The sequence below is a fragment of the Leishmania mexicana genome, chromosome 25 (genome assembly GCF_000234665.1).
Source record: "Leishmania mexicana MHOM/GT/2001/U1103 complete genome, chromosome 25".
NCBI classification, from domain to species: domain Eukaryota; phylum Euglenozoa; class Kinetoplastea; order Trypanosomatida; family Trypanosomatidae; genus Leishmania; species Leishmania mexicana.
This window is the reverse complement of record NC_018329.1, coordinates 103,053-128,470: the sequence shown is the minus strand read 5'-3', so window position 1 is coordinate 128,470 and position 25,418 is coordinate 103,053. Positions and strand designations below refer to the sequence as shown.

At 60.9% G+C, this 25,418-nt stretch overlaps 9 protein-coding genes across 9 annotated transcripts; all 9 read left to right on the top strand.

The window, feature by feature from the left end:
• Positions 1 to 535: 535 nt before the first annotated feature.
• LMXM_25_0420 (conserved hypothetical protein) lies at positions 536 to 5,341 on the top strand (the record flags this gene model as incomplete). Its single annotated transcript, XM_003876046.1, has 1 exon — positions 536 to 5,341. One exon carries the CDS (start codon positions 536 to 538, stop codon positions 5,339 to 5,341), a length of 4,806 nt encoding a protein of 1,601 aa, XP_003876095.1.
• A 1,339-nt stretch (positions 5,342 to 6,680) lies between these two features.
• Positions 6,681 to 7,568, top strand: LMXM_25_0410 (conserved hypothetical protein; the record flags this gene model as incomplete). The annotated part of the gene is made up of 1 exon (XM_003876045.1): positions 6,681 to 7,568. The coding sequence occupies one exon, from the start codon at positions 6,681 to 6,683 to the stop codon at positions 7,566 to 7,568; it is 888 nt and encodes a 295-aa protein (XP_003876094.1).
• Positions 7,569 to 8,981: 1,413 nt separating this feature from the next.
• Positions 8,982 to 9,284, top strand: LMXM_25_0400 (hypothetical protein, unknown function; the record flags this gene model as incomplete). Its single annotated transcript, XM_003876044.1, has 1 exon — positions 8,982 to 9,284. One exon carries the CDS (start codon positions 8,982 to 8,984, stop codon positions 9,282 to 9,284), a length of 303 nt encoding a protein of 100 aa, XP_003876093.1.
• An 874-nt stretch (positions 9,285 to 10,158) lies between these two features.
• Positions 10,159 to 10,764, top strand: LMXM_25_0390 (conserved hypothetical protein; the record flags this gene model as incomplete). The annotated part of the gene is made up of 1 exon (XM_003876043.1): positions 10,159 to 10,764. The coding sequence occupies one exon, from the start codon at positions 10,159 to 10,161 to the stop codon at positions 10,762 to 10,764; it is 606 nt and encodes a 201-aa protein (XP_003876092.1).
• A 1,201-nt stretch (positions 10,765 to 11,965) lies between these two features.
• On the top strand, positions 11,966 to 14,464 carry LMXM_25_0380 (conserved hypothetical protein; the record flags this gene model as incomplete). Its single annotated transcript, XM_003876042.1, has 1 exon — positions 11,966 to 14,464. The coding sequence occupies one exon, from the start codon at positions 11,966 to 11,968 to the stop codon at positions 14,462 to 14,464; it is 2,499 nt and encodes an 832-aa protein (XP_003876091.1).
• Positions 14,465 to 15,349: 885 nt separating this feature from the next.
• On the top strand, positions 15,350 to 15,889 carry LMXM_25_0370 (conserved hypothetical protein; the record flags this gene model as incomplete). Its single annotated transcript, XM_003876041.1, has 1 exon — positions 15,350 to 15,889. One exon carries the CDS (start codon positions 15,350 to 15,352, stop codon positions 15,887 to 15,889), a length of 540 nt encoding a protein of 179 aa, XP_003876090.1.
• Positions 15,890 to 17,020: 1,131 nt separating this feature from the next.
• Positions 17,021 to 17,395, top strand: LMXM_25_0360 (conserved hypothetical protein; the record flags this gene model as incomplete). Its single annotated transcript, XM_003876040.1, has 1 exon — positions 17,021 to 17,395. One exon carries the CDS (start codon positions 17,021 to 17,023, stop codon positions 17,393 to 17,395), a length of 375 nt encoding a protein of 124 aa, XP_003876089.1.
• A 786-nt stretch (positions 17,396 to 18,181) lies between these two features.
• LMXM_25_0350 (conserved hypothetical protein) lies at positions 18,182 to 20,440 on the top strand (the record flags this gene model as incomplete). Its single annotated transcript, XM_003876039.1, has 1 exon — positions 18,182 to 20,440. The coding sequence occupies one exon, from the start codon at positions 18,182 to 18,184 to the stop codon at positions 20,438 to 20,440; it is 2,259 nt and encodes a 752-aa protein (XP_003876088.1).
• A 1,689-nt stretch (positions 20,441 to 22,129) lies between these two features.
• On the top strand, positions 22,130 to 24,112 carry LMXM_25_0340 (conserved hypothetical protein; the record flags this gene model as incomplete). The annotated part of the gene is made up of 1 exon (XM_003876038.1): positions 22,130 to 24,112. The coding sequence occupies one exon, from the start codon at positions 22,130 to 22,132 to the stop codon at positions 24,110 to 24,112; it is 1,983 nt and encodes a 660-aa protein (XP_003876087.1).
• Between the last annotated feature and the right edge of the window lie 1,306 nt (positions 24,113 to 25,418).

The window sequence follows — 25,418 nt, the reverse complement described above, 5'->3', positions numbered from 1 at the left end:
CGCGTTAGAAGCCATTCGCACGCCCACACGTAGAGACGTTCACAGGCCCACGCGCGCACACGCCGAGCGACCTACCCATTGCACAGCTCTACCCTGAGCGGGCTTCCCAGCGTGCGGCACGCCCCTCTCCTCCCTCCCAGCAATAGACAACGCAGTGCCGAGACAAGGAGGGGGAGGAGGGGCACCCGCGCACACCGGTGTGCATGTCGTGGCTTCCGTCTCGTACTTCCCCTCTCTCCACGCATAAACACCCACCCACACACCCACAGGTACTCCCACTACATAGACACGCGACTCCAGCCGCTGTGGCGCCGCACATCGCACGCCGTTCCAGCCTCCCCCTTTCTATTTCGCTCTCTCCCGCTCCTCTCTGTCACCCTCTTAGACACCCATAGACTGTGCACCTTTACTTGGTACCTGGCGCAGCGCTGTCACCTGCCCCCCTCCCCTCTGCGCGCGTGTGCTCCTCTGGTGGGGGTTCTCATCTCGTTTCACCCGACCACACACACACACATACACATACAAAACGCCAATAATGGGTAGCGAGGGTGTCCAGTCCCTGACGCAGCGGCTGCTGTCCTTGGAAGACATTATTCGGCAGCAGGAACAAACGATCAGCGCGGTACTGCAGCGGCTGCGCGATGTGGAGCAGTACGCCGCGGCGGAGTCGCGCAACCGCGAGCAGGCGCAGCAGCAGCTGCACGCGCTCCTCAGCGATCGTGGCGGCGCCACCGCGGACACCGTCAATCACATGCAGACACTTTTGCAAAGTCACAGCGATCGTCTCAGTGCGCTGCAGGCTGAGGTTCAGGGGCAGGGCGTGGCGTTGCGCGAAGTCAAGGACACAAACGATGCGGCGTTCCGTGGAATGGAGCAGCGTCTGCAGGCGGACGCCAATGGGGCGCACCAGCGCGCCAAAGTCGGTGAGGCCGCGTCTGCTGAAGCTATGCGCGCGATTCAAGCGCAGCTGCAGAGCATGGCGAGCGCGACGCAGGCCATCGAAACTCGCAACCATGATAATTTACTGGCGCTGCAGCAACAGCTGAGCGCCGAGCTCGCCGCGCAGCGCCAGCGAAGCGAAAACCTAGAGAGTGCCATGCGCGATGCATTGCGCGACGTGCACGGGTCCCTTTCTGGTGATGTGCAGAGCGCCGGTGCTCAACAGCGCGGTGATCTGGAGGGCGCGGTGCAGCGCATCAACCAGGAACTCGAGTCCCTCGACCAGCGTACGCGTATCGACATGAATCAGCTACACCACGCCGAGCAGACTGACGTCAGCGACTTGAGGCGCCGCATTGGCGAGCTGGAGTCCAGCTTGAGCGAGATGGTCCAGGCTGCCACGAACGGGCTGGCGCGCGAGGTGGCGCAGGTAGCGCAACACAGCCAGATGCAGGACAAGCGACAAGAAACAGCGCACCAGGCAATCTTGCAGGAGCTCGCCAAGCACGACAGTCAGCTAGAGACCGTGGACCTCAATTGGCGGGCGAGCGTTACAGACCTCAGCGCTAAGATGCGCGAGGATGTGGCTGCCACACAGCACCGTGCAACAGCTGGCGATCAAGCGTTGCAGTCCCAGATCGGTGCTGCACAGGATCTCTTTGCTGCAGCAACGGACAAGCTACGCCGTGATCTGACGGCGCTGGCTACAACCGTGCAGGAGAATTGTGTAAAGCCACTCCAGCAGGCGCACCACACACTGGGCGTACAGGAGCAGCGCATGAGCCGCATCGCCGATGACTACACCTCTATGCAGGACTATCTGAAGACGCTCGTATCGCACGTCGACAAGGATGTGACGCAGTTGAAGCAAGTTTTTGAGGCTGCGCTGCGATCCGCGCACTCCGACCTACTGGAGCGCATCAACCTCATCGCAGCGGCGAACGCGATAAACGACGACCGGGAGATGCTCCGCGCGGAGGTGAATTGTGGATTGGGGAGGCTCTGGGAGGACGCCAAGAGCATGTTTTTGACGCAGCGCAGCTTTAATGATATCCAGAAACAGCTGTTGACCTTGGAGAGTGCCGTGCGCGTCGAGCTCTGCGCGCTGGCGGAGCGGAACACAGACGTCTGGCGCACAGTCGACGAGCTCCGCATTGGGCGACTTCGCGCGGCCCACGAGCCGATCACGTCAGTCATAACCACCAGGGTAGCTCCGGGGAAAGGCCCCTCTCGCGATTCAGCCGCCGCCGATGCCGTCACCTCTGCTGTGACAACCCCTGTGGGAGGTTCTTCCTCCCGAGTGCCCCCGAATCAAGTATCGGCGGTGCAGGCAGATGTCCCCAAGACATCGCCAGAGCAGATCAGGACTGCAGCAACCACCGCCATTGTGGCGCCGCGGTCGTGGATGTCGGCAAAGACGTCGCACGCCAGCTCCGAGGCGGCGACGGCGGAGGAGATCTGCAGGGACAGCGATGAACACAGCGAGCGTCTGCGGCAACATGAGGAGGACATCAAAATGCTGCGGGCCTCCTTGCAACGACTACGCATTGCGCAGGCGCAAGCGTTCAGCAAATCGGCGAGCGCCACGCAGTGGAACAGCGCGTCACCAACGAGCACTGCAGCAGCCGCTACCGCCCAGGTCGATGGCGCATCCGGGGAGGCCAGGTCGGCCGCGCGAGAGACAGAAGAGTACGCCAAGGCTGCTGAGTTGGCGCAGGGCGAGAGTGTGCGCACGTCCAAAGAGCTTCGGCTTGCCACCCAACCGGTTGACAAGCTCGAAGAATCCCTCCAGGTGCAGTTGGCAGAGCTTAAGGCCATGCAAGAAGCTGCGGCACCTGTGCAGCAAGGGCAGCATTCACAGTTGCCGCCGCTCTCAACGAGAAGCAAGGAGCCGGTGGCAGCGCCCTTCTCCCCAAAGGCCACATTATCACGCTCGGTATCCTTCAGTGATCTCGTCGTCAGGGAGAACGAAGCTGCGACACATGAGGCAGAGGAGGATGAACATGGCGGTAGCGACGCTGTTGCCTCTACCGTGCCCTGCCCTCCGGAGAAGACAAAGACCCACACTAGTCTCTCTGCGGACGCCGTCGCGACACCGGCCGATAACCTCGTCACGGTTCCCGGCACATTGACCGGCGAAGTTTTCATTTTGCGTCAAGACATGCTCAACGTTACGCCGCCGGTCTCGGTGCGGATGCGGCCAGCCACCACAGGCTCTGCCACAATCCCGGCAACGCCCGTGGCCTCGTCGGACGCGCTTGTGAGGCCGAATTTGAGAGAGGGCGTCGTGAAGAAGCCCGTTCCCAGTCGCGGCTCCACCTTGCCGGAGATGCTGTTGCCCACTTGTCAATTCGTGCGTAAACGCGAGTACGCCAACTTCAAAGACTTCACCAAGCGGGAGATCGACGCCATTTGGGTAGAACTGCTGAACGTGCGTCGTACCCGCGGTCTTTCGAAGGAAGAGCTGCTGCTGAACATCAGCCAGAGCAAGGAGGAGATGCTGAACACGGTACTCAAGATTGTGCAGCAGCAGGAGAAAGAGCTGCTCGGCATGCTGACCAGCATGAAGGCTCAGCTCACGGAGATATATCGCAACCCTCACTCGATGCGGGAGATTCGCGTGTTTCCTATCGACGGCGGCCAGCACCTGGAGGAGTTTGTGCGCTCTCTCTCAGGCCAACTGAAGGACATGCCAGTCACAGCCCAGCCGGCGCCTGCGTCAACTCCAATCAACACCGCCGGGCCGTCCGAGGATGGAGGGCAGAACACGTTGTCGCGACCAGCCGCACACGAGCTTGCCGAGCGGCGTACAGTAACGTCCCCCACGGCAGCCGTGGCGCCGCGTGGGCAGTCCCTGCTCTCTACACCGCGTGGCGACCAAGGTGGGGTAGACATGTCACTCTCGAGCGCACCCTCTTCCTCGCCGATGGAGCCGCAGCTCATTCATCCGATGGTGCGCCGCCACGCCAGCCATCCCGCCATCAAACCCGAGTCGCAGGGGGTCTTGCACGTCAGCATCGACGAGATGGAGCCATCGAAGCTCGACGGCAGCCCTCAGTGCACACCGTCACACTGCTTGGCGCCGAAGCGCGCATCCTCGGCGGACCAGAAGCAGGAGCGGCAGTACACCGGGGCCACCTTCGTGAATCCGAAAGCCAAGGCTCCTGCACAGCCCCTGTCCGAACCGGAAAACATCAGGTCGCACTACCTCCCTGCTGGCATGTCTTTGACGTCGGCGCAGCTGTCCCAGACCCAGCTACCGTTACCATCATCGACGCCTATTGGAGCCGAGCCTCATCTGCCGCTTGGTGGCTCCCCTTCGGCCGCTTCTGCTGACCCCCCTTCAGAGAGTGGTGGTGACCCCTCTTGCTATGCCTCTTTGCATGCAGATCGCACCGGGGAGCCGTTGGACCTCCTGTGGAGACCGAGCGATTCGGCCATCCGTGGCTGTGCCAACGACGACCCGGTGCGCCACGTGAAAGGAGCAAACTCGCCGTACAGCCGGACGGGCAGCCCCATTCACCTCAACCCGCTGCACGGGGTTGGAGTCACCAATTCTCTGCCTCCTGTTGAGACGGAAGCTCGCCGCGCGTCGATCGTGGTAGCTGTGCCTGGTACCCCGTCCGCCGCACAGTCTATGGACGGCGGGTTGCAGCTCCTTGCTGACCTGGGACAACCAGAGGCATGTGCGCTTCCGCATCAACTTCTTCGAGACTCGTCTTGCTCGCGCGCGGCTGCTCAGGCGGAGAAGCCGGATGCACCGCGGCAAAACGACGCGCCGCTTGAGAAGCACCACTTCTCCCACATTCGCCAGGGGAGCGAGACCGACTACCAGTCGGTAGAGAGCATGCGGCCGTCGCGCAGCGGCGCGCAGCGGCGGTCGACGGGCAGCAGAGTGCCCACTTCTGCCCTTGAAGATGCTTCACCTTTGTACGCCAGAGAGCCAGGACATCTCTACCAACGTCCGAACCCGATGTGGAGGCAGCCGCAGCCCTACGCACCGCCTCACCATCTTCCCTCGCCAGTGCCGCAACCGCAGCCACGCGACTACAGCCCGGCGCCAAACGACTGCAGCAGCTCGGAGCCGATAGGCGTTGACCAGACGCATCCACCAGCGCAGGTTTACTCACTTTCATCCACTGAGACCATTCATCTAGGGCCCTACGGGAGGCCGGCAGGTGCCAACACTGGCGGCTGTAACGGGGGCAGCAGCGCGCGCGACGTGCACAGCACCCCTCAGTCGTTCAGCCCTACAACACAAGAGCAGCGCCGTTCCTCGGCGCAGCTGTCGTCGAATGCGGTTTCGGTGCGTGTCCTCGGCGACCCTGTGAGCGGACCTGGCGACTCAAGCAGGCCGGACCAGTCCTCGGTGGCCAACAACCACCAGTATCACGGGCGCTGATAAAAGGGCTGGAGGCGCAGCGTTCGATGCTCTTTGGTGTTGCAGCGAGGCGGTTGATAGTGCGGCGTGGACTGGACATGAGCGCATACTCCTCATTTGTGCTCAACGACGGCTCTCATCCACTTACCATACACACATCCCTGTGCGCAGTGCGCCGTACAATGCTTTGGTTCAGCGCTGGCCGTCTGTCGTTTCTCTCAGACACACACGCACAGCTAGAGGGTGGGTTAGAGTGTGGCGACGTTACTGCGGCTGTGTTTCCGTGGCGCGGTGGCGAGGGAGTGGATGGTAGGTGGGTGGCGGTCTTTTCAATCCGCCTGTTCTTGCGGCGGAACTATCCATGCATGCATGCGTATGGGTGTATGTGTGTGAGGGGTCGGTGGTCCGGAGGAGGCGCCTGACACTGACAAGCAGGGAGGAGACTAGCCAGAGCGCGCGGTGATGTCCGGTGTCGCCTCCTTTCTGTGTCTCGTGCGATGCCTCTCGCTAAATCCTTCCCTCCCGCTACCCCCGCTGAAGGCCTCGTGACAGACCCGCCCGCCCGCCCGCTCGCCTGCCCCAACAAGGACGGAACCTTGACCGTGTTCTATGTGGACACCACTTCCTGTACATCATCCCTGGTGTAGCTGCTTCTCCTTCAAACAGCATCCCTCACCATATCAAGTTGCTCGCCGTCTTTTCCTGTTCGGTCATCTTGACACTAGCTACGGTGGCAGTTCGTGTGCTACACACACACACACACGTCCGCTTCACTCGTGTGTGTGCCCTGCCCGGTTAGCCACGGACTTCCGCCGAACTCTTCCTCTCCCTCTCCCTCTCCCTCTCACGCGTCGCAACACGCAGAGGCAGCGAAGTCCCCACGCGGGCAAACATTTGGGGTAGCACTTGACGCTGGGGAGGCGATGCAGGGGTGACCGTGTGCCGCTGCTCTGCAGAGGTACTCGTTACGCGCTCAACGCATAGAGCACCGTCTTCTTCCCCAGCACGCACACAACATGGTTGTGCCGTTGATCGTCGCGCATGGCTCTGAGCGAAGAGAGTTTTCGATGCTGTGTATTCGTCTCGCAACCGCCGTTCTTTTCCCTTTCATTTTTCTCTGACTTGGCGTCACATGGAACACATGACCCCCCCCCCCCAACACACACACACACACACACACGCACGCGTATCGCCACTACCCCGACCCGCATTGTCACCACCATGTTGTGTAGGTCAGTGCCCAGTGGCGAGTGCAACCACCGCCTTTTCCAGAAAGCGCAGCGCATACGTGCACACCTACCCCATCCCTCAAGAGGCCACTGGTACGGAAGAGGTGCGGAAGTTTGTACCGCACAAAGCTATGGGGCGCAACAAGAGGTCCAAGGCGACGGCACACGCCCAGCCTTGCAGCGACGAGGAGCATGAGGAGGAGCACGACGCAGCCCCCACGACGACGTTGCCCGGACATGGTGAGGACTGCGAGGATGAAAACAGTGCATCGGCTGCTGCTGATGGCGCTCAAGTCGCACCTGGCCAACACAGCGGCCGCTGCTCGGAGCGCGGCAGTGATGCCGACGATGGCGCCCCCAAAGCGAAGAAGAAGGAGTACAGGGGCAACCGGCTCAAGAAAGTAGAGATCCAGCGCAAGAAGAAGAAGGGCAAGGGTGCTAACGAGGACGACAAGGCAGAGGAGGCGGCGAGAGAGGGGGACGCCGACGAGGAGCCTCTCGTCGTGACGCGGCAGAGGGCGGTGGAGGTGCTCTACTGCCCCATCTGCACCTTCCCGGCGGAGATGTGCGAGTTCAGTGGGATGGTGGAGAAGTGTCGGCCGTGGCTACTAGAGCACGCGGCGGACCTGGCTGACGCCGAGGAGCGCGGCCGCAAGCGACGGATCTTGACAGAGAAGGACCGCCTCGAGGCGATGGTTGAGGGGCGCGGGGTCAAGAAGGCGCTGGAGCGCGTTGTCGTGCTGGAGGTGGAGAAGCGCACTGGGCGACGCATGATCACCTCTGTCTTTGGCATGGATCTCTTCGGCTTCAACCTGAAGGATGTGTCCAGGGACTGGCGCAAGCGCTTCTCCTGCGGCGCCGGTGTGCGTGCTGCAGAGGAGGGCAAGCACCAGGACTGCATCGACATTCAGGGCAACGTCGTGGATCAGCTTGCGGACATGCTCATCACCAAGTACAAGATTCCCAAGGAGTCGGTGTACCTGATGGAGGGTAAGAAGAAGGTGCCTTACCCGTACTAGTGCTGGCGATGCTCTTGCCACCGCAGCGTTGCCACCTCGTTTTTGCGTCTCCGCTTCGGTCGTAACCGTTTTGATGTTTGTGTGGTGGTGATGTCCCACGGGTCACAGCTGCGGCGGAGTGCAGGAAGAGAGCGACGAGGCACCGGCTTTTGTGGTGCGTGTCAAGGCACGGGCGTGAGTGGAGCGCAAGGCAACCCACGTCACGACCCTTTCAAGGCAATCGTACGTTGTTTTTCTCTCAGCCTCTGCGTCTTGGCGTAGCCGGACAGTGATACGTGATTGCTGTTGTGCGTGTCTGTCGCGGGCACGACTGTGTGCCCTAAGCTGAAAAGTTCGCCGCCGATTTCTCCCCTCTTTCCGGCCTGCAACTCCTCGCAGACGTTTTTTTCTGCGATGTACCCCCGCGCACGTGAAGTGGGGCATGTTGCCATCGTGTGCTGCAGTGCCGCTGCACCCGACGCTGCGTCTCTCGCACATGCTCTGTGTCTGTGTGTGCCGGCGTGCGTGACTCGAACTGCACCGTCGTCGCCGCGGGGGGAGGGGGAGCACCCCATTCAAGAATGACCTTGGGAGGGCACGCCGGAGGGAGGAGCGGCTGCGCGGCGTCAGCACTAACACGGATTCCGCGCTCGACTCGCCGAGAAGACGACCAGTGAGGTGGCGCTCACCCATTTGCATGCGCAACCAGCGACTGCGCATGGGATGTCATACGTCACCCCTGAGCTCGAGCTTGTGCGTCTGTGTGTGTGTGTGTGTGTGTGCACGTACCCGTGTGCCTGCGCATTGTGTTTCGTGTTCTCTGGCGCTGTCCGCCTCGCTGGTCGTAATCACCTGCCTCTTTTAGCGTGTGTGCGTGGCTGTTCTCAGACCCATCTCCGAGTGGGCTGAGGGCGCGATGCATGCACTTGAGCTCGACGGTGGCACGCTGTTGCGGCAGCCGCCGTTGAAGTAACGGGGTGGTGATCTGTATATGTCTATATAGGTGTGCGGCATGGTGCCCACTATCGACTGCCTTGCTCGTTGCCATCGCATTCCTATAATGACCAACGCACCGAGGCTCTATGTTAGCGCACCGTTCTTTCTCCTGTGTGAGCGTCTCCATTGGTGAATACAGCACCCGTTCTCTCCCTCTCTCTCCAGCTCGCGCTCTTCCCTTCTTGCTTCTTTACAACCGTCACCGTGTCGGCGTGTCTGGCACGTTCGGCGCCACCCTACCACTCTCCCGCGCCACACAACGCACGGAGCAGTGCGCTGAGCACCGAGTTTGCAGAGGCGCGCACCCCCGAAAAGTATCTGCCGTAGTCGACATCCTTGCCTCCACTCGCACGACCCTCCCTGCCGTGTGCGAGTGGAGAAGAGCACACGCCACGGGACAGCCGCGGCTTTAACACAATTAGCACACCACGTCACACGATGAAAGCCTTCTTAAAGAATCTGGTCTACAAGACCCTCCTCTCGGAGGCATCGAATACGCCTCTGGTGCAGCGCGCGGCGGCGAAGGCTGCTCGCATGGAGCGCGAGTTGACCGGGGAGAAGCTCGGGCTGTGGCTCGGCGCCGCTGCCCGTGAGGTCTCCAACGACATCCGCTCCAGCTGCAATATAATGCGTGCCTACCTCAACCGTGACGCAGTGCCAAAACCGCAGCAGTCAGTGTCGGCAGCGGGCGGGCAGGCGGGGACTGTCGGTAACGGCCCTAAGCCACCTGAGGGACGGTGAGTCCCGCGGGCTGCGCGCACCAGCACACACACACAGGGGAGTGTTTCATTGCTTGTCTCACAGACACGCCCGTCACGACGTCATCTGGGCGCTGCCCTCCGCTAAACGCAGGCGCGTGTGTCCGCTTTCCCCCTTTTGAGAGGGGCGATCCACGAAGTCCGCGACTGCTCCTGCTGCGGGGAGAATGCACCACTGCATCCTTCCACATCCCATCTGGTACTTCACAGTTGCTCTCAAGAAGCCTGCGGACAGCACGGCGAGGGAGAGAGGACATGAGTGACCCGCTCAGCGCCCGTCTTCTCGATCTTTGCGCTGGCCTTGTCTGCACTTTTACTGCCCCTTTTTTCTTTCTTCGCCTGGCTCATCTCTTCTGTGGATGTCGGTCTTCAGGTGTGCACGTGTCTGGGCGTGGATGTGGCGACACATGCCTGATCGGACCTCCCTTGGTGAAGCACCGCCGCTACCTCCAACATGACAATGAACACCACCACGACCACCGAGAGCAAGATCCCTACCTCGCGCTCTCACCACCATCTCTCTCCTTTTATCGTCTTCACCGTTTGACCCCCCCTTCCCATCGCACCCCGCTAGCGTCACTCGGCATGACGAGATGTGCATGTGTGCCGCACCGCCGGCGTCCCCGATATCCATCGCCTTGAGTGGACCATAGCGGTGCCTGCCGGATGCGACGGAGAGACGGGCGGGGGAGGGAGTTGAGGCCTACACGCGTCCGACAAGGCGCAGGAGACGCTTCAGCGGATGCTAGTGGGGGCTTCTTTTCTCTCTCCTGCGTCGCTGCCGCTCTCGCAACGGGGTGCCTAACTCTCTTCTCTCTTCTCCCATCCGCTCCTCTCTCCTCCCCCTCTCAGCGCAGATGAGCTCACTAAGTGGAGCGCTCTACGTGGCCAGAGTGCAGCAGGCAGCGACGGCGGCAGATGCCGTTGCTGCAGTGCAGTCAGGCCTCGCGGATGCCTCCGTCTTCTTCTACGGGACCCTCCTGAGTGCGCTTCAGACGTACATGAGGCGGCACAACGCGACGGCAGTACCGGCGCACACTTCGGACACGATCGCGTTGCTGAAGCTGCTTACCTTCAACACTGTGGTCGACGTCGATGCGACGTCCGACGGTGTCAAGGCCCTCCTCGCCCAACAGCCGGAACTGATGACAAAGTTAGAGCTACTTTCGTTTCTCACCTTATGTAGCCAGCACGCACTGACACCCGACGGCATGTGCCTCTCGTACGGTGATGTTGAGCAGGCGCTTGGGGTTCAGGACACCGTGTCGGTGCAGCGCACGGTGTTGCATGCGGTGCAGCAGCGACTGTGCGTGGCCCGGCTCAACGAACGAGAGCGGCAGGTGCGCGTGTACTCGTACGAGAGCCGCAACGTGATGCCAGACGACATGGCAAAGCTGAAGGAGCGCGTGGCGCAGTGGACCGCTTATGCCGAGGCACACCTGCGTGATATCCAGGCAAGCTGACCATGCTGCGCGGCTGTCCATTGAGTGGCGTTAGCATTCCCTCCCCTGTGTGTTCACTTTCACTCCCACGCACGTCTGCACGGAAACGTGGTGTGCACGAACGTGCAGAGGTATCATAGGCGCGCGTAGGCTGGCCGAAACGGGTAGCATCTCGCTGCATCTTCAGCCCGCACCTTCCGTTCTCTCGCCTCTGTGTGTGTGTCGAGGGAGGAGGACGCGACGAGTGTGTCAGTGTATGTGCCGAAGCTGAGCGACGCGCGAACTCCGACACAGGCGTCAAGCCCCAGGAGAAGAGAGAGGGATTCTTTCTGTTTTGACTGTGTTAGCGCGAAGGTTGACCGGCATCGACGCACCTCTCAAGCCGCCTCACGGAGAAGCGCACTTCGGGGGCGCACGAGTGTTGGGTGCCTCGCTTCTCTCATCCTTACTCAGCTGCTCTCCCCAACCCCCCTCCCCCTATGCTGACCTGTGACGGGGTTGCCATCTTCTTGCTGCGGCTGCTCCACCACCAACACTTCTATTGGTTATCGTGTCTACTTTCGCACCTGTTGCAGCTGTGTCGATGTGTACATCGCTTGCTTTTGCGCCATCGTGCGTAGGTTGTCGTGCTTTTCTGTGCGCTCCTCACCGCGTCCTCTTCCTTTTGGCGCGGGTGAGCACAGCACACACTCGGCCCATTCTGTTGGTGATACGAGCCGCTGCAGGACGAGGGGGGGGTTCTCCCTCTCCCTGTTCTGCCTGTCACGGTTTTCTTTTGAACTGAGCATTCTGACGCTCACGCCCACGTCCATGCCCTTGCCCTTCATCACTAGCCCATCTTCTCTTCTCACAGCACTGGCCACATCCATGTGCACACACCCACACACACACCTGTGCTGACGTTTCGCATTCTTCTTCGCCAAGTTTTGCCATACGCCGCTTGGCGTGGCAGAGGCCGGTGGACGCACCACGTCGGGCATCATTATGCCGTCGAGTGGCAAGAGCACAACGCACACACACACACACGAACACACAACGGCACGGCGCCCCTTTTGATTTTGTTTTTGTGGGGGAGGAGGGGCGTGCGAGATCGACAAAGCTGCTGCACCCCGCATGCGCTGAGACTGCGCACGCATTCGTGCTGCGATTTGTTTTTTTTTGTGCTCTTTGCCCCGCTGCGTTGTCTCCCTCTCTCTGGCGCATCGTTAGGATAGGCTTGGCCATGTCAACGCTGGCGTCCACCTGCTCCTCCGCGCAGGGTGCTGCTGCTTCTGCGCCACCAACGACCCCGCCCACCACGGAGGATGAGGCCGCGTCGTACACAAGCACTATCGTTCAGCTCCCGCCGACCGTGCCGGAGCTGATCCAGTGCCTGGAGCAGCAGCACGAGCGTTGCGCTCACCTGACGCGCTGCCTCGAGCGCGTGCACACGGAGACGAGTCGACTGATGGCAAGCAGTGCCGGAACACATGCAGAGGATCGGTATGATGCCCTCTTGGCTGCTGCTGCAGACGGCGCTGCCAAGTTGAGCTCCCCACTCACTGAGAGTTCTCTGACAACGTTGACACCGCCGCCGCCGCCTTCTGACTCAAAAGCCCGCTCCTCTGCTGACGCCAGCTCGCCTCCCGCCGTCGTCGTTGCCGGCCGGGTAGTGCGCGGCACGGCTCTGACCGGCAAGGCGGTGGGTGTGACAGGTACGACTCCAACAACCGCCACTGCTGTGCGCGCCGTGGTTGTGGCCGCCGAGCCGTCGACGGTGACGTGGAGCGGTGCGCGGGCAACTACCCCCTTCTCCGAAGAGGTTGCGGAGCTGCGAGTCAGGGCCGTTGCGTTGGATGCTGCGCAAGGTCTGCTGACTAGCACTCAAAGTGAGCTGAGCACCACGCAGAGTGCATTGGCCATGGAGAGGGAGCGGCTCGAGGCTGCCCTGGCGGAGCTAGCCGAACTTCGCAAAGTGCTTCTCGCGGATGTGAGCACTTCCTCCCTGTCACCGCCACAGGCCGGCAACACGCCGGTTTCTCCGGCGCATCAACTTGCAGATATGCAGACGCGCTTGGGAGAGCGCGAGACGGAGGTGCGCGCGGCACGCCTGCGGCACGAGAGCGCCGCGTACGCTCTGACACAACTGCGGGAAGCGATGTCCACCATGACGCGCGAGAAGGCGTTCTTGCAGGAGAAAAACGCGCACCTGGAGGGTCAGCTGCAGCGCCTCTTGACAAGCTCGATAGAGGCTGCGGCCCACCCGGCACCACGCCATGCAGCAGCGGCACCACGACTCACAGCCAGCGAGGCGTACCAGAAGGAGGCGCTGGAAAAGCAAATCAACGACCTGCATGCCATGACCGACAGGCTGACGCGCGACGCGAAGAAGCAGGCGGCGCGGCGAGCGAAGGCGGAGGAGGTGGCGCAGGTCCTCCAGAAGGAGAACGCTGAGCTGAAGGCGTCAGCGCTGCTGTACCGCCGACAGGTGAATGAGAGCGAGCTGGAGCTGGAGCGGGCAATCTCGCGCAAGGAAGAAGATGAGCGACTCCGGCAACTGGAGCGAGATGCAAACCGCCTGCGCATCGCCTTGCGCGACCGCACCGACCAGTACCAGCGGGAAAAGACGGAGTGGGAGCGGCAGCTGCTCACCTTGTCTCGGCGAGCACGTGTGAACGAAGCGGCAGCGAAGCAGTTGCTGAAGCGCGTGCTATCCTGCCAGGTTCGAGAGGTGGTGTGGAAGCAGTGCCTACACTCCGCCACGCAACGCGGTGATCGCGACAATGCTACGACCCTCGCGACCGCAAATGAGTGCCCCAAAGTGGCACCGGAGCCGGCCACACCGACTGTCGTTGCGGCATCGTCATCGACGTCGTCGCACATGGAGGACACCACCGTGACGGCTCTCCGTGTCGCTCTGCCGTCGTCCTCTGTGTCCGCTAGTCCGGTTTTGGGGGCCGCCGCAGACACAGCTGTGCTTTTGGACCGAGAGCGGCAACTCAAGGAGTTCAAGTACACCTTTGAACAACGCGTGGCTCTGCTGGAGGCGCAGCGGAAGGCTGAGATGCAGCAGTTGCTAGCCCTCAACAAAGAGCTGCGCCAGGCGCTCACTGTGTCTCAGGACGGGCTGAGCGAGAAGACCAGACTGCTCGAGGAGGTGCAGCGCTTGTTACCGTCATCCGCGGTGGTGCCATTGAGCAACGCCCCCACTGCACCGACAACAACGTCGCACCGGCCCTCCCTCTCGGGCACCTGGCGAGACACATCGGCGGCGTGGGTTTGTCGCAGTGACGGCGAAGACGGTCCTCCCGCGGCCTCTCTCGGTGACTTCGACACCGACGACCCGCTCCCGTCGACGCAACCCCTCGTCATGCCGTCTTCACGCCAGATCACCGACATTGAACGGCGCTACAACCCGGAGCACATGTCCACCTGGGAGGCGGTGCAGGTGGAGAACGAGGCGCTACTTGACCGGCTGACCACGATGCAGGAAGAGAAGTGGAAGCTGACGACAGTGATCGAAGACCTGCAGCGGCGGTGCGCCGCGCTGAAAGCCGAGCTCAAGCGAAACGCCTCCACGATGAACCAGCTGTTGGCGGCTGGCGTGCTGACCCCTGCAGCGGTGTCGCGTGGTGGTGATGAGGGTCGACTACGCTCCCTGCAGTGTCTTCTGCAGGAGACGTTGCAAGCGAAGTTGGAGCTCGAGGAGCGGCTGCAGGAGGCAACGCGGCAGTTGCGGTGAGGTGTCGGCTGTGAAAGACGGCCTTCTTCTTAATACGTGTCTCTCTACCGCACGGAAACGGGGGAGAGCGAGACGCCGTAGCGGATGCGCATACGATGGATGTCCCACCGACTCTATCGCCCGTGTGCGTGTGCGGCGCGTGTCTCGGCTCCCTCCAAGGCGTCTGTGTGGTGCCTCCGCCTCTCTCATCCCCAGGCGCGGGTGTCTTCTGCTGTCTCTGTTTTTCCTACAGCTTTTTTTGTGGTTGCGACGTGCGGCTCGTGGTGATGTGGCAAACATACACACACACACATACGCATACACGAGAACGTTGTCGTGGCGTGCAGCGCCTGACACCAGCGTGCTGGCGCCCGCGTGACGTCTTCCAGGAAGCAGGCAGTGAGGTGCATTGTCGAAGAAAGGGGTGCGCCCGTGAGTGGTCGTGAACTTGCTGTGCCCGTTTTCCGTCTCCCTGCTCTCCCCAATCAGGCAGAAAGGGGGGAGTGGAGTTCCGCGTATGCGAGTGGTGTGCCGTGGGCGACAGCGCTGGCGTCTGTGTCTTGTAGTATATTATGAAGGTGCCGCAAGCGTCCTCTCGCTGGTTTCGCAGGTGGAGGCGTACGTGACCGGCAGCGATGTCGTACGGCACCTCCTTTTGTATTCCGCCTTCCTTCCTCGCGGTTTACTCTGATGATGATGATGTCTTCATGACCTCCCTGCGACCGATGTTTCGATCATCTTCTGCCTTCCTTTTGCTCACCTACCACCACCACCAACTCCTGCAGCAACAAGCATCGAGGCGCTCGCGCTGCCCACGTTGGCCATCACGGAAACAGCTGCAAGCACGGCGCTCAACCAGAGCACTACTCGTAGTCTTCCTTTTTTGTCTCAGTTTGTCTGCAGCCCATGCCGGCCAGCGGCAGCAGCGACAGTGTGGCCGACATGATGGCCAAGGCGGTCACGACCTCTGGCGACTTCTACGGTGGGCGCAACAGGGTGCAGGGCATCCAAGACCGCAAGGACGCTGTTCGAGAGAAGCGCCGTGAGCAGAAGAACACGCTGTCGCAGTGGTACGGCATGAAGAAGAAGCCGCTCAGCGAGGACCAGAAGCAAGAGATTGAGCTACTCAAGTACCGCAACTTTGTGGACCCAGAGCGTCAGCACCAGGCACCCAAGAAGGCAGCCGGCGTAGGGGAGAGCGAGTTCATGGAGTTCGGATACTTTGCCGATGTGGGGCGCAACAAACGTCGACGCTACAAGTCTTTCGCGGATGAGTGGATTGAAGAGAATCCGCAGTTCGAAGGGGTGGTCGCTACACGTATCAAGCGCAACACGAAGGCGAATCAAAAGTCGAAGGCGGCCGCAGCGAAGAAGGCGGCGGTCGAGGCGGCCAAGGCGAAGGAGAAGCGCGTCTCGAAGCGCAAGTCCAAGCACGACGTGTTCTAGGCGTCAGATGAGGTAATGGTCGGTGGGTGGGACGAGGTAGGGAAGGACACTGCCATGGGTGCATGCGTCCCCCGTTTGTCGTGTGTTGTCTTGGTGTGTATGTGCGCAGCGCGGCCGTCGTGTTCCCCCTTCTTTCTCCACCTTGACTGCGTTGGCGTGTGCCGCGCTTGCGTGGATGTGCTGTTGCCTCATGGACCTCCTGAAGGGGGATCCGTCATGCCGCTGCTGCTGCTGCTGCTTACCTCTTGCAGTCGTGAACTGCGCTGATGGTGTCCGGCGCCAACGCCGGAGTGTTGGCCTTTCGTTCGTCTGTGTGTGCGTATGTGCAGGAGGGAGGAGTGGCTCTGTCTCTCTGTCTCTCTCTGTGTGTGTGTGCGCCGTCTCCGTTTGCTTGCTGCTACTGGCCTTGCGTTCTCCCTCAATGGGGCAACGGATTGCGAGTGTGCGGCTGCTCATGCTCACGTCAGTGAACACACAAAACGAAAGAAACGCACACGCACAGCCGCCATTTCATGAAGCGGCGCCTGCGGAACCCCTCACGCGATCGCCGCACCCTCTCCTCTGTGGGGACTGTTCCCTTCCTTTTGTTTTTGTTGTCTCTCGTAAGCTGCCGTATCGTGTAACAACGTAACCGAGAACGAAAAGAAACGAAAGAAGGGCTCGGCAGCAGACCGCTGTGGCGCGGCAGGCGTAAGAGCGGAGCCGCATGCTGCCCCCTTTCCTCCTCGGGCATGCCGTAAAGCCCGACACACCGCGGCGGGGCACAGAAGTTCAAAGTCGGATGTGCACGGTCTGGGCCTCTCAGCGTAACACCCACTCATCTTGTGTTTCCGATGTGGCCGCCTCCCATCGACACACTCTCGCATCCGTTCCTCTGCCATCTTTTCTGTGCTTCGATAACAGGAAAAGCTACCCGGCTTGATTGCCCTTCCGTGCGTGTCCTGTGCCCGCCGATAGCCAATGTGTCTTCTCTAACTGCGAGTGCCCACTCACCCACTCGTACACTGCCCACGCACGCACACACACACACACACACACAAAGTGCACGCTTTCACCTCCGCCCAGCTGTCTTGCCGCGCATCGTTCTAGTCGTACGGTCATCGTGTGCGTGTGCACCGGCAACACTCAACAATGTCCCGCGCCAATGTGTTTGGGCCCAACTCGCTCTACTCCTTCACCAAGTTCGGTGCGCTGAACCGCAGCAATGGCGTCGTGTTGAGCAAGCGCATGAAGGACACCTTCCGGCTGGAGAACCAGAAGCACATGCGTAAGGACTTTGATCGCGAACGACGGTACCGCCTCTGCAAGCGGTGCGGCATCACGTCTGTTACCGTGAATTTTGACCAGGTTCCGTCGGCCCGTGTGGGACTGTGGGGCCGGTGTGTCGACGGGAAGGACTACACCCATCACCGGTTCGCCGAGCTGTCGCAGCGCGAATATGAGCAGTTGCGGGATTGGCCAACAGAAAAACGCCTGAGCTGGTGGCGATATGAAGGCAATGAGTAATGTGGTCGCATGTCGTGGTCACCGGTGTGTACCTACGTCGAGACACTTTTACAGCCTCTGGACAAGCGAAGGAGTAGGGTTGCGTTCCCGCACGCATCCGTTGCCACCGTCCACCCCCTCTCTCTGCATCGGTTCATGTGTTAGCGCAAAGGTGCTTCTTGCTCCCCATTACAGATGCGCAAGCGTGCAGCCAGCTATGCTGGTCAACACGGGGTAACCTCGTCACAATACTTCAACCTCCGACACACCGTGACACGTCTGCAGTCGCCTGAAGCGGTTGTGTGTGTGTGTGTGTGTGTGCGTGTGCGTGTCACCGTGCCCCTCCTCCTCCTCCTCCTCCCGCGGCCCCCCAAATACACGTCACCCTTGTCGTCTCTTCGTCTTCAAGGGTGGCCGGATAGGCAGGCGAACGCGGCATGGCGGAATGCGAGCTCGGAGGGATTCGCTGCGCCACCCGTACTCTGCCAACTCCTCTCTCCTCTCTAAAGACGGTCCACTGCCCATCTTCCTGTTTGCGCGTCGCTGCCCCCGAAGTGGTGCGTGTGTGTGCTGCTGCTCTCCGTTCGAGGCACCTGCACACCCTCTCGTTTTCGTCTGTGACACCATTGACCCTCTCTTCGGGTGGCTCGTCTGTGTCGCTGGTACCACGGTGCACGCCGCACAGACGCATCCCACACGACGTAGGGAGACAGGGAACTCCTGAGGACACAGACCCTCACACATCGCCCGCTCTCTCGGCACCTCCCCACTGCGGGGCTCCTAAGTGTAAGTGTGCTGGCTTTTATCATGGACCAGCTGTATGAAGCGATGCTGATTCCGTCCTCTGGCGACGATGAGGACACGCTCGAGGCAGCGCGTTTGGACGTGAGTTCTCACTCCAGCGGCGCTAGCTCATCGTCCCGCAGGTGCACACACAGTGCAGACGAGACATCTCCGGTGGCGTCAGATGCTGATGGAGAAGCGCCCGGGGGTGACGCGGACGGTTTCGGCAGGGACCTTTATGCGGCGCAGCATGGGCAGCGTCAGGGACACGGCAGGCACCAGGAGGTCTTCACCACCTCGAGCTCGCCACATGCGCTCTGTACGTTTCTCGTGGAACTGCTGCGCGTCGCAGAGGATCTCCACTCCAGGCTGGAGCGCCTGCTAGCCGAAAAAGTTGCTTCCGTGTCGACCGCCGCACCTTACTCGCAGACGTCTCCCCCCGAAAATGACAGTCGTGGATGCCAGGCCATCAGCGGCAGGGCGCGTGCGAGCCGCCAACGACCTGCCTCGTCAGCGTACAAAGGCATTGCCAAGCTCCGCAGCCGACTCTGTAAGGAGACGGCTAATGTGCGACGTGCGGTAGAGGGACTCAGTGCGGCTGGGTGCACACCTATGCCGACGTCGTTAACCTCACCCGACTCGCTCGTCGTGCCACCTGCCATCTTCGAGGCGGCGGTGGCGTGTGCGCAATGTAACTCCTTATCCCACTATGACGGTATTATCACATGCCTTGAGCGCGAGCGTGACATCACCGGGGTCTACGTGCCCGTGAGCGGTTACGTGGGACTGCCGCAGTATGTACCCTCAGCTTCGGTGAACGGGTCGAAGACGGCGCACAGGCTCTCCTTCAGGGAGGGCATGCGCTTCGAGGTGGATGTGGTCTCCAGTAGCGAGCACCGCTGGATCAAGGTGAAGACGGCCACGGCGCGCAACCTTGAGCTCGAGGCGGAGGCGCTGGACCTGAATGGTGCCACCCCTTTTACTGACATGCTTCTCGCCCTCCTCGAGCGCGCCAAACGGACCTGCCTGCCGCACCGACGTGCCGTTCAGGTGGCCGTCGTGCTGCTTCACCCGCCACCGCCTGCGCTGGAGAAGTTCTTTGCGGCGCACGGTATTGTCTGGGCATCGCTTTCAGCAGACCGCTCCGTGCAGGTGCCACGACGACGAATTCGAGCACATGGGCCGCAGGTAGCACCCACTCGGCCTGCCACCACCTGGCTTCCACCGCTGGCGCCGTCTCCTGCTGTTATTTGCCTCGACACGACCGCGCTGGTCACGCTTTGCTCCCAGAGCTGCTACGAGGATGGCCTACCCCACAGTCTGCGGATGGAGCGGCTGGCACCGTTTCGCGTATTGCGAGAGCAACAGCGCAAGGAAGTCGTCGAATGCCGTGCCGTTGTGGAGGTGTTGGAGCCGGCGCTGCGTTCTCTCACCGCCTGGTACACCAGAGATGCACTGGAGATGATGATGCGGCAGGCCCTTCTGCTACAGTGTGACAACGCGGCGGTCGATGCGGCGCCATCTGCAGCCTTCAAGCAGCCAGGTCAGGCCATCCCCGCAGCGCTCATCGTGCCAACCGAGCTCGACTGGCTTGGGCCTCTGGAGGCAGCGGCACGAGAGCGCTGCGCCGATTCCGCGGACGAGAACGCGCACGAAGGCACCGTCACAGCCACTACAACCGCCGCGGCACCGTCTGCAACCGTGCCTCTTGACGAGTCAAGTCTTCTGGTCGAGTATAGTGGCCTCGCTGAGAGAGCTGCTACGTCGGCCTTGCCCTCACTGCATCAGAAGCCCAACTGGGTCATGGCGGATATCACGTACGAGGAGTTCAAGTGGATCCTCGAGACGATCGCGGGACCGCGGGAAGTCGCGCGTGCTGCACGTCTGCTGCGTCTTGTGAGTGTGGTGGACACCACGTTTCTGCGGCACCACATGTGCAGCGGAGGCGGTTACGAAGGCGGCCATGGCGCGCCAAGTGTTACCGGACGTGACACAGCAGCACCGCCCGCTTGTCCTTGGCCGCCCACGCCGCCCATCTTCACTTCGGTGGAGTATCTCCGACTCAGCGGCAAGGTGTCCCTACGCAACAAGATTGTCTTTGGCCTCGCCGATGCTGTCAACGCCGTCATTGTTACCGCCAATGAGCAGGTGTCCCACGCCGCGCGTGAGCAGGGCGTGCACGTTGAGGCTTGCTTTCACCCGTCCCGCTCCCTTACGGAGCAGAAGGTGTACCGACTGCGGCGGCGTGACGGCCCTAGGAAACCCCCAGGCGTCACCCTCTAGCAGACGTGGTGCGGAGGTGAGGAGTGCATGCGAGGAGGGCGGGGGAGGACGCTCTGAAGAACAGTTGGCACAGAGAACGATGCTCGACCGGTGCTTGTGTGCTTCGTTTTCGCCTTTGTGGCATGCGAGACCTTCTCTCTCTCCCCCATCTTTGCCGTCGTGCTCCGCGTGTGGCAGGAGTTGCTTCACAGACTTTTTTCGGATGGCGCAGACGTGATTCTCTCTCCTTCACACACACACACACACACACGCACAGCGATGTGGTTGCGCTCACGAGCGGATTGAAGGAAGATCCTTTTCAGTGAACCTTTGGGCATGGTCGCAGGGTAGATGCACGCGCCATCTTAACGCGCGTAGCCCGTGGACATTCACGGGGATGAAAACCAAATAAAAAGAGGGAGACGAAGAAACGGTCATTGCGGTTGCTATCACGCTCGCTCACGTGGCCCGGCTTGAGGAGTGGGGGGGATGACAAGTGCTGGAGGTGAATCTCCTTGCGTTGAAGCTTCTTCCATGGGCCGTGTGCTTTCCTGCGTTTCTCTCTGACCCTTCCGGCACATTCTGAAGCGCTTCTGCTCTCTCTTCCTGTCCCCTCCACACACACACACATGCACACATGCCACCCGTCTTTACCATCAGTTGTGTCTCTCTCCCCCCGCCCCATCAGAGGTGTCTGCTTGCATGTGCGCTGCACTCGGCCCTTCCGTCTTTTGTTCCCATCTTCTTCGCGTAAAATGCGTTGTTGCACCAGGCATTTCTGCTGAGAGCTGCAGCACACACTTCATTCACTCACCCACGTACGCCGCAGCCCCCCTCCTCGTTTCCCCTCTTCTCCCGTCGTTCAGGAGTGCACTCACACGCACGTACACAGGAGCCGCAAACGAGGTGCACCGCAGACAGAGAGGGAGGGAAGACACGGTGGCTGGCGTAGATTGCGTATTCGGTGACGTCTCTTTTCTGCTGGTTCTGCTCGTGCTCGGCAACCAACGGCCCCTCTCGTCTTGTTTCCGTGCCGTGATCCTCACCTGCCTGTGTCTGTGTGTGTGTGTATACCTGCTCTGCCCCCCCCCCCTGCGTGGTCGCCGGCACCTCTGCGGTTTCTTTTTCTGTCGGTGCCGCCTGTGCGTGGTATCAGTGGAGGAGGAGAGAGAGGTGGTGTGATGGGGCGAAAGGTGTGAGACGCTGCTGGCAACCCTCTCTCTCTCTCTCGCCCATCCGTTTTCCCTTTCTATCATTATTTAATTCTCTCGTAATTACTGTCTTCTCTTCTCCATTGCCCGCCTCCTCACCTCGTGCTCCCCCGAGTGTCTCTCTCTGACTCTCCTTTTTCCCTCCCCCCACCGCTCTCTTGTGCCGCTGCCGCCGCACCTCCTCCTGCTTCTGCGTTCTATGTACACCTCGCTGAGAACGTCTGTCTCTCTCACCCTTTCCTTTTGCGTGTACGTAATTTGCGCTGTTATCTGCCGCCGTCTCGCGTCGGCCGTTTTATTTACTTGTGTTTATTTCGCTCGGCTGTACTCCCCGTGTGTCTCGCCCCCTTTTCTCTGTCTCCCTCTGTCTCTGTGTGTGTGTGTCTTCGTCTCCCCCATACATCACACACAGCCACACATGCACGCACGCACGCCCCTTCCACGCCTTCAGCGCTTCCGTACGTTCGCATTTGTTTTTGGCTTCGTGGTGCTTGTCCGCATGCCTGGGCCCATGCCATCTGCCTCTTCGCATCATGGCATCGACACGTCGATTCGACAGATATCCACCGCGCAGGCGCTAGAGCGGACGCGGCAGTTGTGGGAAAGCGTGAAGCAGCGAAGCAATGAGGATGACCTTTTGCCGCGGAGCAAGTACGTCGAAGTACTCCGCTATACAGCACGGCGAATTCTGGTGAAGCTAGAAGACGCCGGCTTTGAGGCCGATACGTGGAGGACGTACACGAGCTTCATCGCGCAGGCCATCCTCGCCTACGGTACGTCAGAGGCGCAGTCCTACCTCTGTATAGTGGAGCGGCTCATGAGCGCGGTGCTGGCCTTCTCAACGCTGCCGGTGCCACTGCTAAAGGAGTACCTCCACTGCACCGCGGCGCAGAACACGCAGCGCAACGAGGAGCTGCCCGCTTATATGGCCAGTAAGCCGTTCGGTAAGCTTCCAGCGCTGGAGCCGTTGCCGGATCTGGAGTATGATGATGACTTTGTCGCCTGCGTCGCCCCGTGCCCTGTGATGGACGTGATTAGCGTGCTGGAGCGACTGCCGAGGCAGCTGACCTTTGCCCATAGTCACGGCATCGTGCACCTAAGGCTGTGCAACCCGCTCAAAATTCCCGGCTGCGCATACGTGTCAGCTGGTTACTCTTGCGACACATGTCACCTGCGCGGCATCCGCGTCGGCTTTCAGGCTATGGTCTATGACAATGAAGAGGCGAACGGTGCGCAGTCGCAGTACAATGTGCGCAGTGAAGCGCAAATTAGCAGCAGGAAGAGTTATGGCTTTGACGTGTGCGTGGCGTGCGCCGTCTTCTTTTACGCGCGGCAACAGCAGCACCTACTTGCCCTTATGCGTGCACCCCATTTCACCTACGCGTTCGGCCACGCGGCTGGCGTGAAGGTCTTGTCTGCCAGCTACCGTGCGCGCTGGAATTCTGTTAGCCATGATACCACGAGCTTTCAGCACCTTGGCGTCACTGCCACGTCGCTGTCGTCTCAGAAGGCTTCCGGCTCCATTGTGGCTACCGCGGCTCATGAGAACAGCGACAACTTGTCGTACGCAGTCGTCGGCTACACCACCAGCAGCTTCGGCTCTGAGGAAGGGGCTGCAGTAGTCAAGAGTATGGCGATCAAGCGTCCCCCTGGGCGACCACCAGTGCGTAAGGTGAGCGGCAATGCCACGGCAGCGCCGCAGCCACCAGTGACGCGCTGTGTGGTGAGTGCCGGCTTCGTTGTTTCCTTTACGCTCAGCCTCGCCCCGTACGGCGCGCGGCCCATTGCATGGGTGCTGAGCGACGCTGAGAAGAGCATTGACATGCAACGTCTGGACGACATGCTAGTCCGGGGACTGGGTCCCGGGTCGGACTGGCGGTCGCGCGTGGCGGTGCGTCGAAAAACGCAGGTGCCGTTGCGTACTGCGGTGACTCGCAGGTCGGCAGCAGATGTGCCGGCGGCAAGGGCGCATTCGACGACGCCAGTGAAGAGCAGTCACGCGTCCAATCGGCCATTCGGTGGGAAGACTCTTCCCTACGGACCAACACTACTGCCGCGGGTGCTCGGCACGAACAGTCGGCTGGTGGACGTGACCGATGACTTGGAGACCTGCGCCATCTGTCTGTGCCCGGTTGAAGGCGAGAACCCTATCATCGAGACGAGTTGCCACCACTGGTTCCACGTTGGCTGCATCGAGGAACACACTCACACTGCTGGAGACGTCTGCCCTCTCTGCCGCGCCACTCATGTCCTCCCCGATATGTCTCGTGCCACGGCACTTGCGAAGAATATTTACCACGTGGAGGTAGCGCTGACGGACGAGGAGTGCTTGTGGCCGTGTGTCGATGTCTGCGTTGGCGTCATCCTCACTCGCGACGGCAATTACCGTAACGCTACGAGCATCGCCGCTGCCGAGTGCGTGCGCCTCTACCCCAACCAGGTGAAGGGGCCTGGTTGGCAGGCATCGCAGGCATGCTCGTGATGCGCGGGTTGTTGTGGGTGCACGCCTTCCCCATGACCACGGCGTCTCCTATCGCGCGCGCTATTCGCTTACATCGCTGGGTGCGTAGGTTGACGTGACTCCCTTGCGTATCAGCGCCCCCTCCCCCTCTCATTCTCTGTCTGTGTGTCTGCCACCTCTTTCCGTGCTCTCGCTTCATGCGTCGTGTGCCTCCTCGCGCATACACCGCACCTAAACGCGTACATTCGACCTGTCTTTGTGCCTGCATGTCTATCTGGCGGATCTTCTCCCTCTTCTGGTCCGATCCTTTACCCGCCCCACCCCACCCCCGGTGCTAGGATGTCTCTCCACGCCCTCCTTTGTGTCCTTGTATCTTCCTGTCCTCCTCATCGTTAGCGCAGCCATTCGTCACTCGCGCTCTGCGCCTGCGCCTGCGAGCGTGCGTGTTACGTTGTTGTTGTCGTTGTCGCTGCTTTACTATCGTTTCTTTTTTTTTGTATGTTTTTCGTTGTACTCCCATACACGCGCGCGTGTGCGTGATGCCGGTGCCGCTGTAAAGCCTCCCTCCCTTCCCTCTCCGCCGCGCACAGACACTCAGGGGAGTAAACGGTCTCTGCCGTTTCGCCGTCTCTCCATCTTTCCCTTTTCCTCTGCCGGTGGCGCCCCCCTCCATCCCCTTCCTCATACGCTCTCTTCGACATCTGTTCATCTCTCCGTCGTGATGTAGGTGGGGCAGTGTATATGCACGTGTAGGCGTATGCGTGTTCACGAGAGCGTGTCGCTCCCCCTTTCTGCAGAACAGTGTATTGGCAGCTGTCCGTCACCCCCCATCCCCGGCGCACACCGACGCCAACGCGACTGCCATTGATTACCGAGGCGGGCACAGGGAGGCGCTATGCGACGCATTTTTGTGCGGTAGTGGTCTTCCTCCTCTTTGCTGCTGTTCTCTGTGGCTGTCCCCCCCCCCACCCACCACAACCTTCCCTCCTACCCTCTTTTGGCTTGGATTTCGTGTCTTCTCTTCGCGTTTCTCGCACGGTCTGTGCGCGTGCGCGCATGAGAGCTCGGGAGCGCGTACCTGCGCATCATCCGTGTCTTCTCGTGCGTATGTGTGTGTGTGTGTGTGCAGCCCGCATCCCCCGCTGGGGAAGGGATGAGGGATTCACTGGCATTGATTCGACGTGTGCGCAGCGACGTGTTAGCGGGCAACCGCACTGGCGCGTAGATAAGCTCATGACGGCTGATATAAAGACGCATTGCTTGGCTATTATTATTATTTACCACCTCTCACCGCCTCCATCCCGTACACGGTGTCGCGTGTGTCGTG